Below are 14,524 nucleotides of genomic sequence, written 5' to 3' on the forward strand. Positions count from 1 at the left end.
TCTTGCTTTGATTACAGGTCACTTGAGAATAAGAATGGGAAAAGAATAAAGCACGATTGCAAAAGCCAAGCGACAAATAACACACAGATCACTCTCTCTCTCTCAAGTCACTAATCGCTAATGATCACTTGTCTCAATTGTGAAACTTAGAGAGATTGGAAGCTTTGATTGTGTCTTTGAATGGATTGCTAGCTCTTGTATTGAACGTGAAGGATTGGAGTGCTTGGGTGAAGTGAATGGAGGTGGTTGGGGTTGTATTTATAGCCCCCAACCACTTCCTAGCCGTTGATCCCTTTCTGCCGACCGCGGATGGTCCGCGCCCCTAGTCCGGACGGTCCGCCCTGCACATCAACGGTTGAAATCGCAACGGTCAGCAGTAACGGCTATTTCAACGGCTACTATGCATTAAATGTGTCGTCAGATGTCAGGTACCGCAGTCACGGATGGTCCGACCGTGCACCCCGGACGGTCCACGAGGACACCTAAAATTCATTTTACCGAACCCGTCACCTTCGGGTTTTCTGGTTTTTCACTGACCGGACAGTCCATGCCTGAGGGCGGACGGTCCGCGCTTGGTCTCAGACGGTGCTCGCTTCTCCATCGGATGGTCCGTAGTGTTGACTTGTGTTTATGCAGTGTTCCTGTCCGAGGGTCACTTTGGTGTCGCGAACGGTCCGCCGCAAGGGCCTAGACGGTCCGCGCTTAGGTGTTTTTCCAAAAAAAAGCTTCTCCTGTCTGGGATAATCTATGGTATTCCGGACAATCGATTTAGAATAGTTGTAGATGAATTTATGCACCTGTGAAATGATCAACTGGGCAAACTGGTTAGTCCACAAGGTTTGTGATGGTCATCAAACACCAAAATCGATTATAGGAAATGTTGAGACTATTCCCTTTCACACACGACTGCCACGGATCAGAAACGTCAGAAGTCAGAAACAGTCAGCGACGATCAAGTTGTACCGGACTGTCTGATGCGCCTCAGGGGCAGACGAATCCAATGGTCGACTCCAACAAGCGACTGACGTGGCAGGCACCGAACAATGAATAGTGCAGTGTCCGGTGGGCACCGGACTGTCCGGTGTGCTCGTCGATAGAAAGCTACATCCAACGGCTAGAATTGTGGTTGGGGCTATAAATACCTCCAACCACCACCGTTCAAGTCATCAAAGCCTTCCACTCTTCACATTTAATACATGAGCAAAGAATCAATTCCAAGACACATTCAAAGCCTCCAATCCTCTCCAAGTGCCACAATTAAGTCAAGTGATCAAAAGTGATTAGTGACTTGAGAGAGGGAGATTTGTGTTTCATTTGTTGCTCTTGTTGCTTGGTGTGCTTTCTTCATCTCCTTCTAAACTCTTTAGTGACCTGTAAAGCTAGCAAGAGACACCTGAGTGTGTGGTGATCCTTGCAGGGTCTTTGTGAACCTTGGGAAAAAATCTTCGTGTTCATTTGTGTTAATCTTTACTCTACGATTTGGTTCTTCCTCTCCCCTCTCTCTAAAAGTTCCCTTGCTCACAACCCTTTGAGTTATCTCCCAAAGTTATCCGCATTGATTGAGCATCTCATAGCAAGAAGAACTATCTTCCGCACTCCGTATTCATTATTATTTGTTTCTAATCCTAACCCCGTATAAAGTTCATGTTCAAAGTTTATAATTTACAGGTTTCGCCTATTCACCCCCCTCTAGGCGACTTTCAACGCCGATGGGGACGAACAGACATCTAGACCTCGTCATTAGAGGTAACTGTATAGATCAAAAGGTATATCGGTCTATGATAGGTTCCTTTCTTATTTATGTGCATCTAGAATGGACATCATGTTATCTAGACTAGACATTTATGTGCGCAAGATTCAAATCCGATCCTAAGGAATGCCACTTTAGGGGTCGTGAAGAGAATCTTGAGGTATTGAGTTCACACACCTCACTTTGGGCTTTGGTCTCCAAAAGGGTCTACCTTTAACCTGGTTGGATATTTTGATGTCAATTATGCCAGATTTAAGGTAGATAGAAAGAATACATCCAAGACTTGCCAATTCTTGGGAAGATCCCTAGTGTCCTGGAGTTCCGAGGAACAAAATTTTGTTTTCCTATCCACCGCTGAGGCCGAGTACATTGCAATAGGACACTGTTGTGTGCAATTACTTTAGATGAGGCGAACACTTAGGGATTTTGGCTACAATTTGAGCAAAGTCCCACTCCTATGTGATAGTGAGAGTGCTATTTGCATGGCAAAGAATCCTGTCAAACATAGTCGCACTAAGAAAATAGACATCCGACACAACTTTTTGAGAGACCACCAACAAAGAGAAGATATCATTATAAACCATGTGAGCACTCATTCCTAATTAGTCGATATCTTCACCAAGCCTTTGGACGAGAGAAGATTATGTGAGTTGAGGAGTGAGCTTAATATCTTAGACTCACGGAACGTGGATTGAAGTACTAACACTTGCTTATTTTTCTTATACCTTGAGCATGTTGTATTTTATATCAATTGCATTTTCATGTGTTTATTAAGGTCAAGTTGTAGAAAATCATCTTCGAACATCACAAATCTAAGTGTTATGGATGCACGCATTTTGGGGAGGATAGTCTACAAGTTTACCTCCTTGAGACTAACAATGTTTTTGGAGTTGATCATGTGTGTGGTCTCAATGTTAGAAAGGGAATGGTGGACTCGAGCAAGGACTTTCTGCACTTGAAATAAAAGAAGGCTCCAAGTCCACTCGTTTGTATTACCCTGGTTTTAGTTGTTTATTCATTTGGAGTAGTGAAGAGTAGGCCATATGACTTTCTTTGTTTTGGTGCTTCATGCCAAAGGGGGGAAAGTATAGGCCAAAGCATAAATGTAGCAATCACTTAGCCAAATTTTCAAAATGTTTTGGTTTTTTCAATTGGTGTCTATTGGATTTATATGTGAAAACCCTCTTGAGAAGCTAAGAGGAGAACCATTTTCAAAATCTTCGTAAAAAGGGGGAGTTCTTGTCTCTTGTGCAAAAAGTGGGGTTAAAATAATTTGTTTTTGACTTGAGATTCTAACTTGAGATATTTTGAAGAAAGAAGCTTTCAAACTTAGAAAAGAATTTGATTTGCAAAATCAAAAGTCTAAGTGGTGCAAAATTGATCCAAACATGTGAAACACTTAAAACCAACTTAGTTGAGCTCAATTTGCATCCTTTTGGATCATATGAATTAGAAACTAGTTTTTAGTTAGTCATATTATTTATGCTTTGGTTGTGTTGGTATAAATCGCCAAAAAGGAGAGATTGAAAGGGAAATGGGGATCATTTCCATATAGTTTTGGTGATTAGTGTCCAACACAACAAATTGGACTAACTATTGGCTAAGTCGATGAGCACTGGTTTAATTCGAGGCAAATTGAGTAAAGCAAAGTACAACTCAGCTCAAAGGAGGCCACAAAGGGCAACTCTTGGTAAAATGGTAAAATTGTGACCAAAACATGCATTTTGGCTTGAGTTTGAGTTGAAATAGAAAATTACATGGTATATGAGCTAAAGGTATGGACCTATATTTAGGCATGTCAAACATACTCTAAATTTGTTTGTCTAAGTCATAGAATATCTCATCAGAAAATCTAAGTCGATTTGGACAAGTTTGGTCCAAAAACAACTTCAACTCAGGGTTCTATGGCACACCTGACCGGGTCCGTGCGCCACCGGGCCAGTTTTTTAGAGACAACTACAAGAGGACTCTGGTGGCCTAGTGCACCAGACTAGTCCGGTGGTGCACCGGATTGCCTCCGTACGAACTCCTCGACTTTGGGAATTCATCGGGTCGTCTATAGGAGTGGTTCAATGGTGCACTGGACCACGCAGTAACAACTTCTTCGGTGCCCAATGGCTACTTCAAAGGGAGGAGGACACGTGGTGGTCCGGTGGTGGATCGGAGCGGTCGAGTGCTAATCTGTTTCAGAAGCAGCCAGTCAGGATCCTTGAGGACTCGTCCCTGTTCCCGTTTCAATGGTGCACCGGACCGCTCCGGTGAACCACCGAGAGCATAATTCTAGTAGGTTTTTGGAGGAAGGTTCAACGACCATATGCTGCCTTGGGGCTATAAATAGGCCCTCATTCAACCACCACAAGACACCAAGCATACTAAAAGCTAGTACTTCATTTGCATTTGAGAGACAACGAAGCGATATGAGTGCCAGTTTTAGAGAGATTGATATTCTGCTATATATTGTGCATTCATGTTGAGACTTTGTGGTGTTGTTTTGCTGCTCTTGTGTGTTCTTATTCTCCCTCTTGTTGTTCTAAGAATTGTAACTCTCATTGATTTGTGTACGGCCACAAGAGACCCGTCTCTTATTTGAGCTAAAGGTAAGATCCGTGGCACTCAAGTTGATAATTGGATCACTTGAGATGGGTTGAGTGCAACCCTTGCTTGTTGGGTCACAACAACGTGGACTAGACAAGTATTTGAGGCTTGACTGAACCACAGTAAAATCGTCATGTCTCTTGTGCTTGATCTCTTGCGATTTTTTACTTTCTTTCAACTCTCTAGTTCTTGCTTCATTCTTCACTTGTGATATTGCTCAATTTGATTCCGCAATCTTGTGAGAGCAATCAAGTGGAAGAACCTCTCCTCCTTACCACTCTGACTTGATCTGTTTTTGCGCTAACACTTAATTTGGATCAAGTTTTTATTTAAGTTGTGTTTTTCAGGCATCACCTATTCACCCCCTCTAGGTGTCTATCAGCTCCAACAAGGACTAAGGACAAGCTTAGACACTTCTTAATACCTTGGTAAAAATACCAAAATCACTAACGAGAGTTTGTATCTCTATCGTGCTTAAGCTTCTACTTTTATATTGTGTACATTGATTATGTTGTACCTTCCTAGCTTAGTTGATAGGTTTGAAAACTAGGTTGTATAACTCTTTATGATAGAGGTTGCAATACATAGTCAAAAACCGTAGATGCACATAGATATTTTATTTATTGCATATGTTTTGACTAGGAAAAAATAGAGGCCTTAGTTAGAGAAATAGATTGTCTAATTCACTCTCTCTTATGTGTAAGTGTCCTATAGTTACCACTAGATGCATAATATATCAAAAGAAGAGTTGGAACAACCTAACATCGTGCCTGTCCATATAGTGGAAATAGTTGTGCGTTCTTGCGTACCGGCACAAGTAACACATTTGTCTATGCACCTCATGTTGTTGTCTATCAACAACGTAATAACAATAGCAATATATTCATAGTATCCACTCATATGGGAATAAAATATCGTGACACCGATGTGCTATCACCGCGTGCGCCGTGAGAGGAAAGACGAGGGCGGCAGCTTGGACACCCGCAACCCTAGGAAGAAAGACAATGTAGTTGCTTTGTATATATAGACCTCATTACTAGACTTATACCTAGCCTTCTAATGGATCTTGATTACCTATTAAACATATAATCAACATCGCTAGGCAGAGCCAAATTCTAATAGAACTTGACTGCCTAATCAACAATAGCACTAGGACATGCCAAATAAGTACAAGTCTTCATGATCGTATCGATGTGCATTAATTAGAGGTGGTGAGACCATGACTAGACTTGATCATGGATCACCCAATCCGACCAACTTGATGTCCAAAAAAACCAACCGATCCAACCCAACTAATGCGACGAGCGGACACAAGTCATAGTTTTTGACCCGCAACAATTCTCGGGCTAGGTACAAGCCATGATTTTTTTACCCAAACCCGACCCAACCCGAAAAAACCTAATCCAAAAGTCAAAAGCATCGATCCAACCCGAAAAAACCCGACCGACATGTCCAACAGGAAGGCACGGACCAACCTAACTCGACACGACACTATGCACGGGTCGGCCGTGGGCTATAGCAAACAACCCACGATCCGACTTTGACCTGATCCGAACTCGATCTGACCTGATGTTTGAACGGTTCTACCCACGACCCTTAGAACTATGTCATTAGGCCTAAGATGAGACTGACTATTTAACTCTAACAAAAACTGCTTGGAAGCAAAGCAAACACGCCCTTTGCAATTAGGCCCCTATAGCTTATGCAGCCTCAGGACACGAACTCACTGGGGTGCAGTTTGGTTCACATATTTGTTCTTTTTTTGAGAAATTCGGGGGGGAGAGCATCCCACCTTTTCATTTCCTTAATAGCATATACACGAAAGTTCTTTACATGTCAGTTACAGATAGGGTAGCAAAGGGGAGGGGTAGAAGACTACCGCCCATACAAGGGCAACATCATGATCTGCGGGGGGTAGTCTACAAGCCTAGAGATTGTCGTCTTCACGACACCTCACAAGGAGCCGATCATAGCATGGGGGGAGAGAGCGGAATACAACATCATGTCGATGTTTCCAAAGGCGCCAACAACACAGGAGCAGGAAAGCATTGAAATGGGTAGGAGGGAGGTGCACCGGCGGTCGGACTTGTGAAAGAGTTGCTACGTCATCCTCATCCAACTCGACACCAATACGGGCCCAGAAACCCGTAGAGAAGGGGCACCCTGCAATAAGATGGGTGGAGCTTTCAATCCCTGAGTTACAGATCACACAAGAGTCACTGTTTAGGCAATGTTTCTTCAGCAATCTCTCCTTCATTTGAATGCGGTTCTGTTTGCGGTTCTGTACCAACAGCCATCCGAAAAATTTCAATTTGGGTGGAGCTCGATTCTCCCAAATGAACTTATGATAGTCACAATAAGCCCCAGTTGCGATCACGGTCTTATACAAGGCTGATGAACTGAGCTTCCGAGCTTTGTCCTCCCATAGACATATGCGAATGTCAGCCTCATCACTGAGCACTATGTCTTTCAGGATCGATGATAGAGCATCAAATCCAGCAGCAGCTGGGTTCACATATTTGTAACGTAATAGGTAAGTGATAACGGTAAACCATGTTTGTTTAACTCCGATCGTAATTGGATAGTACCTCCGTTGTCAAATATTTGTCGTCCGTAGTTTATTTTTGAACTAAGATGCGGCAAATAAAAAAAGAACAGATGGAGTATCACACTAAGATTTGATATCGGTCTATTCAAACTTATTATCGTTGGTATTCAAATTTGAATCGTTAACGTTGCCATTTAAGTTACATTATATGAACCTAGACTTATGTTGAAAGTCGTTAGTTCGCTACAAATCGGAGAGCGCGCGCGCCGAGCGGATTTGGGCATGCCAACCGAACGTACTCCAAAAAGGACTCACACGAGTACACGACCATGACTCAGACGATGACGCTGGACTCTGGAGTCTTGAACGTCGACGAACAGTCTCGGTTGACTGTTCGCATGATATGCTGAAAGGAAAACACATGAGCAGATGCCGTCACAGGATGACTCAGGTTCCGCTTAGTGCCAACGTTTGTTCGACGGACCGGACACAAACGCTGACAGTGACATTTGACCGGCTTTTGGTGCCCATGCACGTAACATAACATAAAAAGCAGCTCCGTTCTGTTAGGTGCGCCGCTGGGCTCCGTGCCCGGAGCTCCAGTCGCGGCCGGCGCGGCGGACACCGAGATGGAACCTCAGCATGGCCACGACGACCGCGCCGGCCTGGTCAGTCGCGAGCAGCCCGACGACGCCGCGCAGCGTGCGGTCCCGCAGCGCGTCGGCCGCGACCAGCAGCACGCGCAGCGAGCGCCCGACGACCGCCACGGCATCTTCGGCCTCGCCGTTCCGCAGGGGCTGCCTGCGCAGGGCGGCCAGCACCCTCGGGCCCGCCAGCGACTCCTGCACGGCCGCCACCTGCAGGTCCACCTCCCGCTCGGCGGCCGCCGTGGCGCCGCGGAGCTCCTCCAGCGCGCGCCGCTGCTCGAGGCGCAAGCCGACGCCGACGCTCTCCACGAAGCGGAACATGAGCGCGGGCTTCCACCCCCAGGCCCACAGGAAGGTGCGCTCGATCGGGTTGAGCCAGCGGGGGTCCAGCGCGGCCACGACGTCGCGGTCGGCGAGCCGGGACTTGTGCTCGTAGTAGGCGGCCACGTGGGCGACGGCACCGTCAACGAGCAGCGCTAGCGCGTCGCCCCTGCGCCGGGGCTGGAGCGCGAGCGCCGCCGTTAGTTCCGCCACGATCTGCTCCTCGCGTCCCACCCAGGCGTCGTAGAACGCCGCCATATCGTCGGAGCAAGACATGGCGGGCGGTGGGAGGGGGAGGACTTGGACGTTGCTCTTGGGGCGAGCGCGGCTGTGGCTGTGGCTGCGGCGGCACCTTTGCTGCGGTGCGCGAACATAAAGTTCACGGTTTCTTTGCCTTTAAGGTTCTCGATTGCGTGGTCTGCTTTCTTAGGCGCGGAGGCAAACGCGCAACGGCGAACGGGGGCCGGGGAACAGACGATGCGCATGGAAGCGCGCCTGGTGGCGGCCGCGGAAGGTGACGACGGCGTAGGTCCAAGCTAGTTGACTATAAACAACACGACGTCCAGTAGACCAGTACGACTAGGTGTAGGACTGCGCTCTGCGTTATATTAAATAAATGGGGCTTCGTTTCTTTTTCCCTGTTGCCTGCTGGGCCTCCCCTGTTTTAGTATCCATCAGGGGAACGAGGACAGAGCATGCCCGCTTGCACGCGACCGCGAGTCGCGAGGGGAGCGGAGAATTCCGCGGCGGTACGTCACCGTGGCAGAGGCTGCCAATTCGCATTTCGCGTCGGTGCCGCGTGGCCTTCCGGCTCGCTGGCGCTGGGGTTGGTGTTGCTCGTAGGTGGTTCACGCCGACCCACGAGCCTGGAGGTAGGCATGCCTGATTTTGCTTTCTGTTTGCTTACAGTGTGATCAGCACGTGATGTTTCTTAGTCTAGTCTCAATAGTCGTTTTATCATAGTTTTATGCTAAGTAAATAAGCTAATATAGCGTATTATTAATAAAGAGAGATAAGATACATATTTATATGATAAAATAAGTTGTGTAAGGATAAAACTTATCTACTATTTGCAGTACTCTTTATAAATCTTATAAACAGTGACATAAATTCTCACTGAGATTGGACTTACCATAACTGGATACACGTTCCACCGTGTCACGTCGGCATTTTATGCGTTCAAAATTATAATAATGTACTCCCTATGTTTCAAGATACTAGTCGTTCTAAACTTTTTTTTGTCCATATTCAATTAATGATAATGAATTTAGACACGTATATAAAACTATAAAACGCATATATCAAATACTATATGAATCTACGAACACTCTAAAATAAATACTATAAAAGTATATTGGGTAAAACAGAAAATTTCGGTCAAAGTGTGATTCTGAAGACCGGATCGAGTCAAATCTTATATTGTAGTTTGTCCGCCATGGAAGCAGTTTTTATTATGTATCTCGAATTAGATTTTGTGATGAACTGATGAGACTTCTTTGGCCTTTCAGAAATCTTGTATGAGAGGTTCAGCGGATGAATATGGCCTAGGTGGCAAACCCCTGCCATCTGTTGCTTCGACATTTATGTAGGCTGATGTGCTGAGAACTCTGAAGTGAAATTGCATTTACCTCAACAATTTCAGGTGTATTTTATAACACATATATTTTAATGTGTCATCAGTTATAACCTGGAGAACCCTGCTCCATAAATTGTCAATTATAATCTGAAGAATGATACAGTTCCTCCCTGCTCCATAAATAATAATGGGTAGTCCATGACAAGCATGTTCATTCTGAAAGATGGACAAAAGCATCTCGGTTCTGAATTCTGTGCTTAATTTTATTGTGTGAGAACTGACTAGACCGATTAGCAAAACACTTTAGAAGTATTTTCCAGCATATATGATATGTTCATGTGTTCATCATGAATGGCATTGTCAGTTATAATAACCTGAATGCTAGAGTCCTCCATGTTTCACGAATGATAATGGGTAGTCCATTCGACCCTTATCAAATCTGAATTATGTGCACAGTTTATGCTCTAGATTCTATGATGATTTGAACACGTGAGATGAACTGGCTAGACTGATTAGGAAAGTTCAGTACGAAACATTCAACAGTTGAATAGGGCCTAGTTGGCAAATGGCAATGTTGACCCCTGCACATTTCACTGTTTAGCTTCAGTATGCAAACATCAATATAGGCTGATCTGCTGAGAAGTTTGAGTTCTAATAAATTTTCCACTATTTAATAAATTCCAGAAAAATACTCCCCAACACAAAACACATACATTCCTGTGTTCATCGTGGATTATACTCCCTCCGTTTCAAAATAGTATTCGTTTTACCTCGTGATTTTTACATCTACATTCAACTACATAATGATGAATCTAGACATATAAGTATTGTATAAATCTGATAAAAAGGTAAAACAAATTTTATTTCGGTACAGAGAGTATTTGTCAGTCATACCCAGAATGAGTAGTCCATGCCAAGCTTGTGGATTCTCAAGTATGCACAAAGATCAACATTGGTAGGAACCAGGAGATTAGAACTAGCTGTGGAACACTCCGTTCTGAAGTTCGTTCCAGTTTGAGAAATCCTGCCATACTGTCAGTAAATGAGTGTCTACCTTCCTGAAAAATGTTTGCTTGCTCTAGCATCGCCGCTGCTAGGCTTTCTTTTAAAGTGCCGGAAATCAAATTTCATTGCAGGATATCATTAGCATTTCCCTGTCATGTATTCATATAGGGTCCTGTTGCTGGTTATAATCAGAATACCATACTTCTCTCAAATTCAACAGTGATATGGTTCCGCCCTAGTTTGTCGACAGTGATCGAAAATGAGTAATTCCACCACTTGTATAGTCGCGTTTGTGGAAAAAATTCTTCCCTTCCCAACATACACTCGACCATACTAACGGATAGAACTTCACTGGAGCACCCAGCCACTACAAACTCTGCTACCGTAATTGCTCTGATTATGTAGTGTTGAGACGGAGTAGTTTTAACTGTTGCTTGAGCCTTCGTTGAGCACTAGACTGCATTTGTATTCGATTGAATTCTTTGCACAGGAGATGCGTGGGGTTGGAGCTGGGAAGAACTTTTTTATTGTTTAGGGCTATTTTGACAAACCTATTTTTCCAAAAGATTTATATTTTTCTAAAGTCATTTTCCTAATGCTCTGTTTGGATTTAATCATATTAATTTAGGTAAAGATAAATTAAGCTAATATTGTTTTCTGCGAAATATATTTGTATGCTATTATTAACAATATACGAGAGATATTTATGTGATAATATTTGAGCTGAAGAGTGTTGTATAAATTGCATAGTAGAAATAAATTACGTTGATACATAAAATCATTTTACATACTCCACCTCATGAATTTTGAGATTGGCTTATATCTGAGTTTTGAGAAGTGGTGGAATATCAAATTCTAAGTCAAATAGACTAGGGCTAGAAAAAAGCTCGAGCTCGACGAGCTGGTTCGGGCTTGCAGCAGCTCGCCTCGCCTCGGACCGGCTCGATGCTCAGAATGAGCCTAAGCCGAGCCTGTTTTTGTGGCTCGTGAAAAGAGCGAGCCAGCTCGGCTCGGCTCGGCTCGGTGCAGCTCGCGAGCTGACTCGTGGCTCGCCCTAACAACAATTTGTTACATAAAATCATAATTAGCATATAATATTAGTACAAAGTGGACAATTAATTTATGTTATTTGAGATTACTATACAAAAATAATCTATTTTCTATATTATATTAGTGATATATCTATTTTAGAAATTTAAAATATGTTATTTAAAAATATATTTAAGATTTTATATTATAATTTAGAGAGCAGTTTTACGTTTATGGCTAGGCTCGTTCGCTCGGCGAGCCGGCTCGTGAGGCAGGAGCGAGCCAGCCTCGTTTTCGAGCTCACCAGATGGGTGAGCCGAGCCGAGCTCGGCTCGTTGCATGAGCGAGCCGCAGCGAGCCGGCTCAGCTCGTTTCCACCCCTAAAATAGACAACTTTTTTTAGGTGAATTCCAATTAGTCCAAAATAAATAGATTCAAACGGCCCGCAAGGGAAATTAGAAATTCCTTGAAAAATACATTTTTCTAAATAAACTAATTTTTCTTGAAAAAAATATAAATCTTGTAAAAAATAAAGTTGCCAAACTAGACTTTAAAGTTGTTTTCGTCCAAAACGTGAAGCATTGCCAATGCTGCTCCATGTAGTTGTGCTTTCGCAGATAGAAAACACTCCTGGATTGACTCGAGAGTTATCTAACGTTTTGGGAACTTAAATCTTATTTAAACCCCTCGGAATGGGAGGTGATCATAGATGACCAAACAGACCGCCTGGCACGGCACAGCCCAAGCTAGGCACGGCCCAAATAGGTATGGCACAATCAGCCCACGGGCCTACCGGGTCAGGCCTGCACAGTCCTGTGTGCCTCGTCAGGGCCCAGGCATAGCCCTTCGAGCCTTTTTTTGGGCCGGGCCAGCCCGAAAAGCCCTGGTCCAAAAGAGTGTCGGACCAAGCTGAAGCCTGGTAACAGAAAAATACAGTTTGAACAAAAAAACATGCACAATTCAACATTCAACATAGTTTGAACAAGATGTACACAAATATTGAGCTGTTAGTGCAATGCCGCCTAATTAAAAACCTTATTAGGTAAAACGCACACCTCGTTAGATATCCTAGAAAGGAAAAAAGAGTACAACTAGCTCAGTTTATAATTCAAATGTTCAAAGTTATTACAAGCCAAAGTGTCAGATTAAATCAGAATTTAGAAACACTTTACACTTCACAGTCTCAGCTTCACAAGATCAATACAAACTCAGGCAGCAGCACCAGCACCAGCACCAGCACCTTCTTCATCTAGCTAGAGCTCCTTGAAGGACTCGTCCAACTCATTGTCCACCACAGCATGTTGTGCCCGTTGTTGGTCTAGCTCCCAATCTTTGATGCACACCAACATCTCCACTGTCTCTGCATTCAAGCGCTGTCGCCGATCCTCAAGAATTCTGCCATACAAACTAAAAGTAGACTCCGAAGAAGTAGTTGAGGCAGGAACAGACATAATGTCTCTAGCCATAATTGAAAGAATTGGATAGGTTAGTTTTATGCTCATGCCACCAATTTAAGATATCAAAATCATCCTCATAGGCAGCCACATTGTCACTGTCAAGGTAAACAGTTAGCTCATAAAGACCTACACCAGGTCCACTACTACCTGAAGAACCTGATGCAGTTGAGGATCTAGAAGCACCTGTTCCTCCAAAAATTTTGCCCCATGCCTATTTTCTCTTACCTGTCATACCTGATTGATGTGTGGTTCTAGATAGCCTAGCAGCACCAAACTTAGTTTCATACTTGGCATATAGCTTATACAACTCAGTCTTAACATCAGCAAAATAAGTACTGTAATTATAATTGTTCATTAGAGCCAACAGCATCACTAACCGACCCGACAGGTGCCCCCTCAGGGTCGATGGCAGTATGACTGCTACCGACACCAAAAAGGGCAGCAGCAGCATCTCCCATGTCGTCGACGTCATCGGGAAGCTGCCCTAACTCAACGAGCTCGTCGTTGATGGTTCTAGGGTACCCGCCGTTGTCGTCATCGTCATCCATGTCCCCCTTCTCGGCACCGTACCTCAACGGCCCTGGCGACACTAGCACGACCACGACGTAGTCGGCCAGCGACCTACCAAAGCCCACAAGCAAGCAGCGAAGAGGAGATTAGGGTTAGGGTTAGGGATTGCTGACTGGGGAGGGAGAGCCAGAGAGGGACATACCTGCCAAGCCGGAGCCCAGAGCCAGAGACGAGGGTCAAGTGCATGACGATGCGTGACGAGCCGACCACCGACAATGACGTGATTAGGGTTAGGGATTTCTGGATTGGGGAGGGACCGAGGGAGAGCCGAAGAGGGGCAAGCCGCACGGAAGGAGAGTAGGAGACCCGCTGATGTTGCCGGTGTCTGGCGGTTGCGACGACGAGGCGGTGACGACGCGGGGGCGGATCGTGGATGAGCGAATCGAGTGGTGAGAGGTCGAGAGGAGCAGAGCAGGAGAAGCCGTGTGGGAGTGGGACACTGGAAGTCTAGGACGAGATGGGAGGAGGCTGAGCCTTATGCCCCGCACCCCGACACCGGTCCAGCCCCGTGCCTGCCGTTTTCTGGCGGGCCAGGCCGGGACGCCTGGCGGCGCTGCCGGCAGCCCATGCATGACCTGGTTTATTGGGCCAGCCCGGACCGGGTATGAACCCAGCCGGGTCATGCCGTGCTTGGGCCGGGCCAAAAAATTGGGCCTCGTCCCAGACGACCGGGCCTCGGCTGCATGCTCATGTATAGAGATGATTTAGGGAGAATTGTGATCATGACGTGAATTAATAAATCTCTCGTATTATTCAAAGAAAGAAAGTTGAAAGAAACAAAGAAATAAAGTTGTAGGGGTTCATTCTACCGCTTTCTCCCCCTACATTCTTACATTTCACGGGTTCATATGAGACCAGGCTAGCAGACAAAAATGTCACTGCAGCACTCCTTACTCAAACTCAGAACCCACTCACTCTGTCACACTCATCTCTGAACTGAACACACCCAAAACCAAACCAGTACTGGATCAGACCAAAAGCTGAAAACATGGCAGCAGCCACGCCAAAGGCGCACACTGTCGCCTC

At 45.0% G+C, this 14,524-nt stretch overlaps 1 protein-coding gene across 1 annotated transcript; it reads right to left on the reverse strand.

The window, feature by feature from the left end:
* Positions 1-7,235: 7,235 nt before the first annotated feature.
* Positions 7,236-8,695, reverse strand: LOC103635063 (protein DOG1-like 4). Its single transcript, XM_008657622.4, has one exon. The coding sequence runs from the start codon at positions 8,135-8,137 to the stop codon at positions 7,460-7,462; it is 678 nt and encodes a 225-aa protein (XP_008655844.1). The 5' UTR covers positions 8,138-8,695; the 3' UTR covers positions 7,236-7,459.
* Between the last annotated feature and the right edge of the window lie 5,829 nt (positions 8,696-14,524).

This window comes from Zea mays, chromosome 8 (genome assembly GCF_902167145.1).
Source record: "Zea mays cultivar B73 chromosome 8, Zm-B73-REFERENCE-NAM-5.0, whole genome shotgun sequence".
Classification (NCBI taxonomy): domain Eukaryota; kingdom Viridiplantae; phylum Streptophyta; class Magnoliopsida; order Poales; family Poaceae; genus Zea; species Zea mays.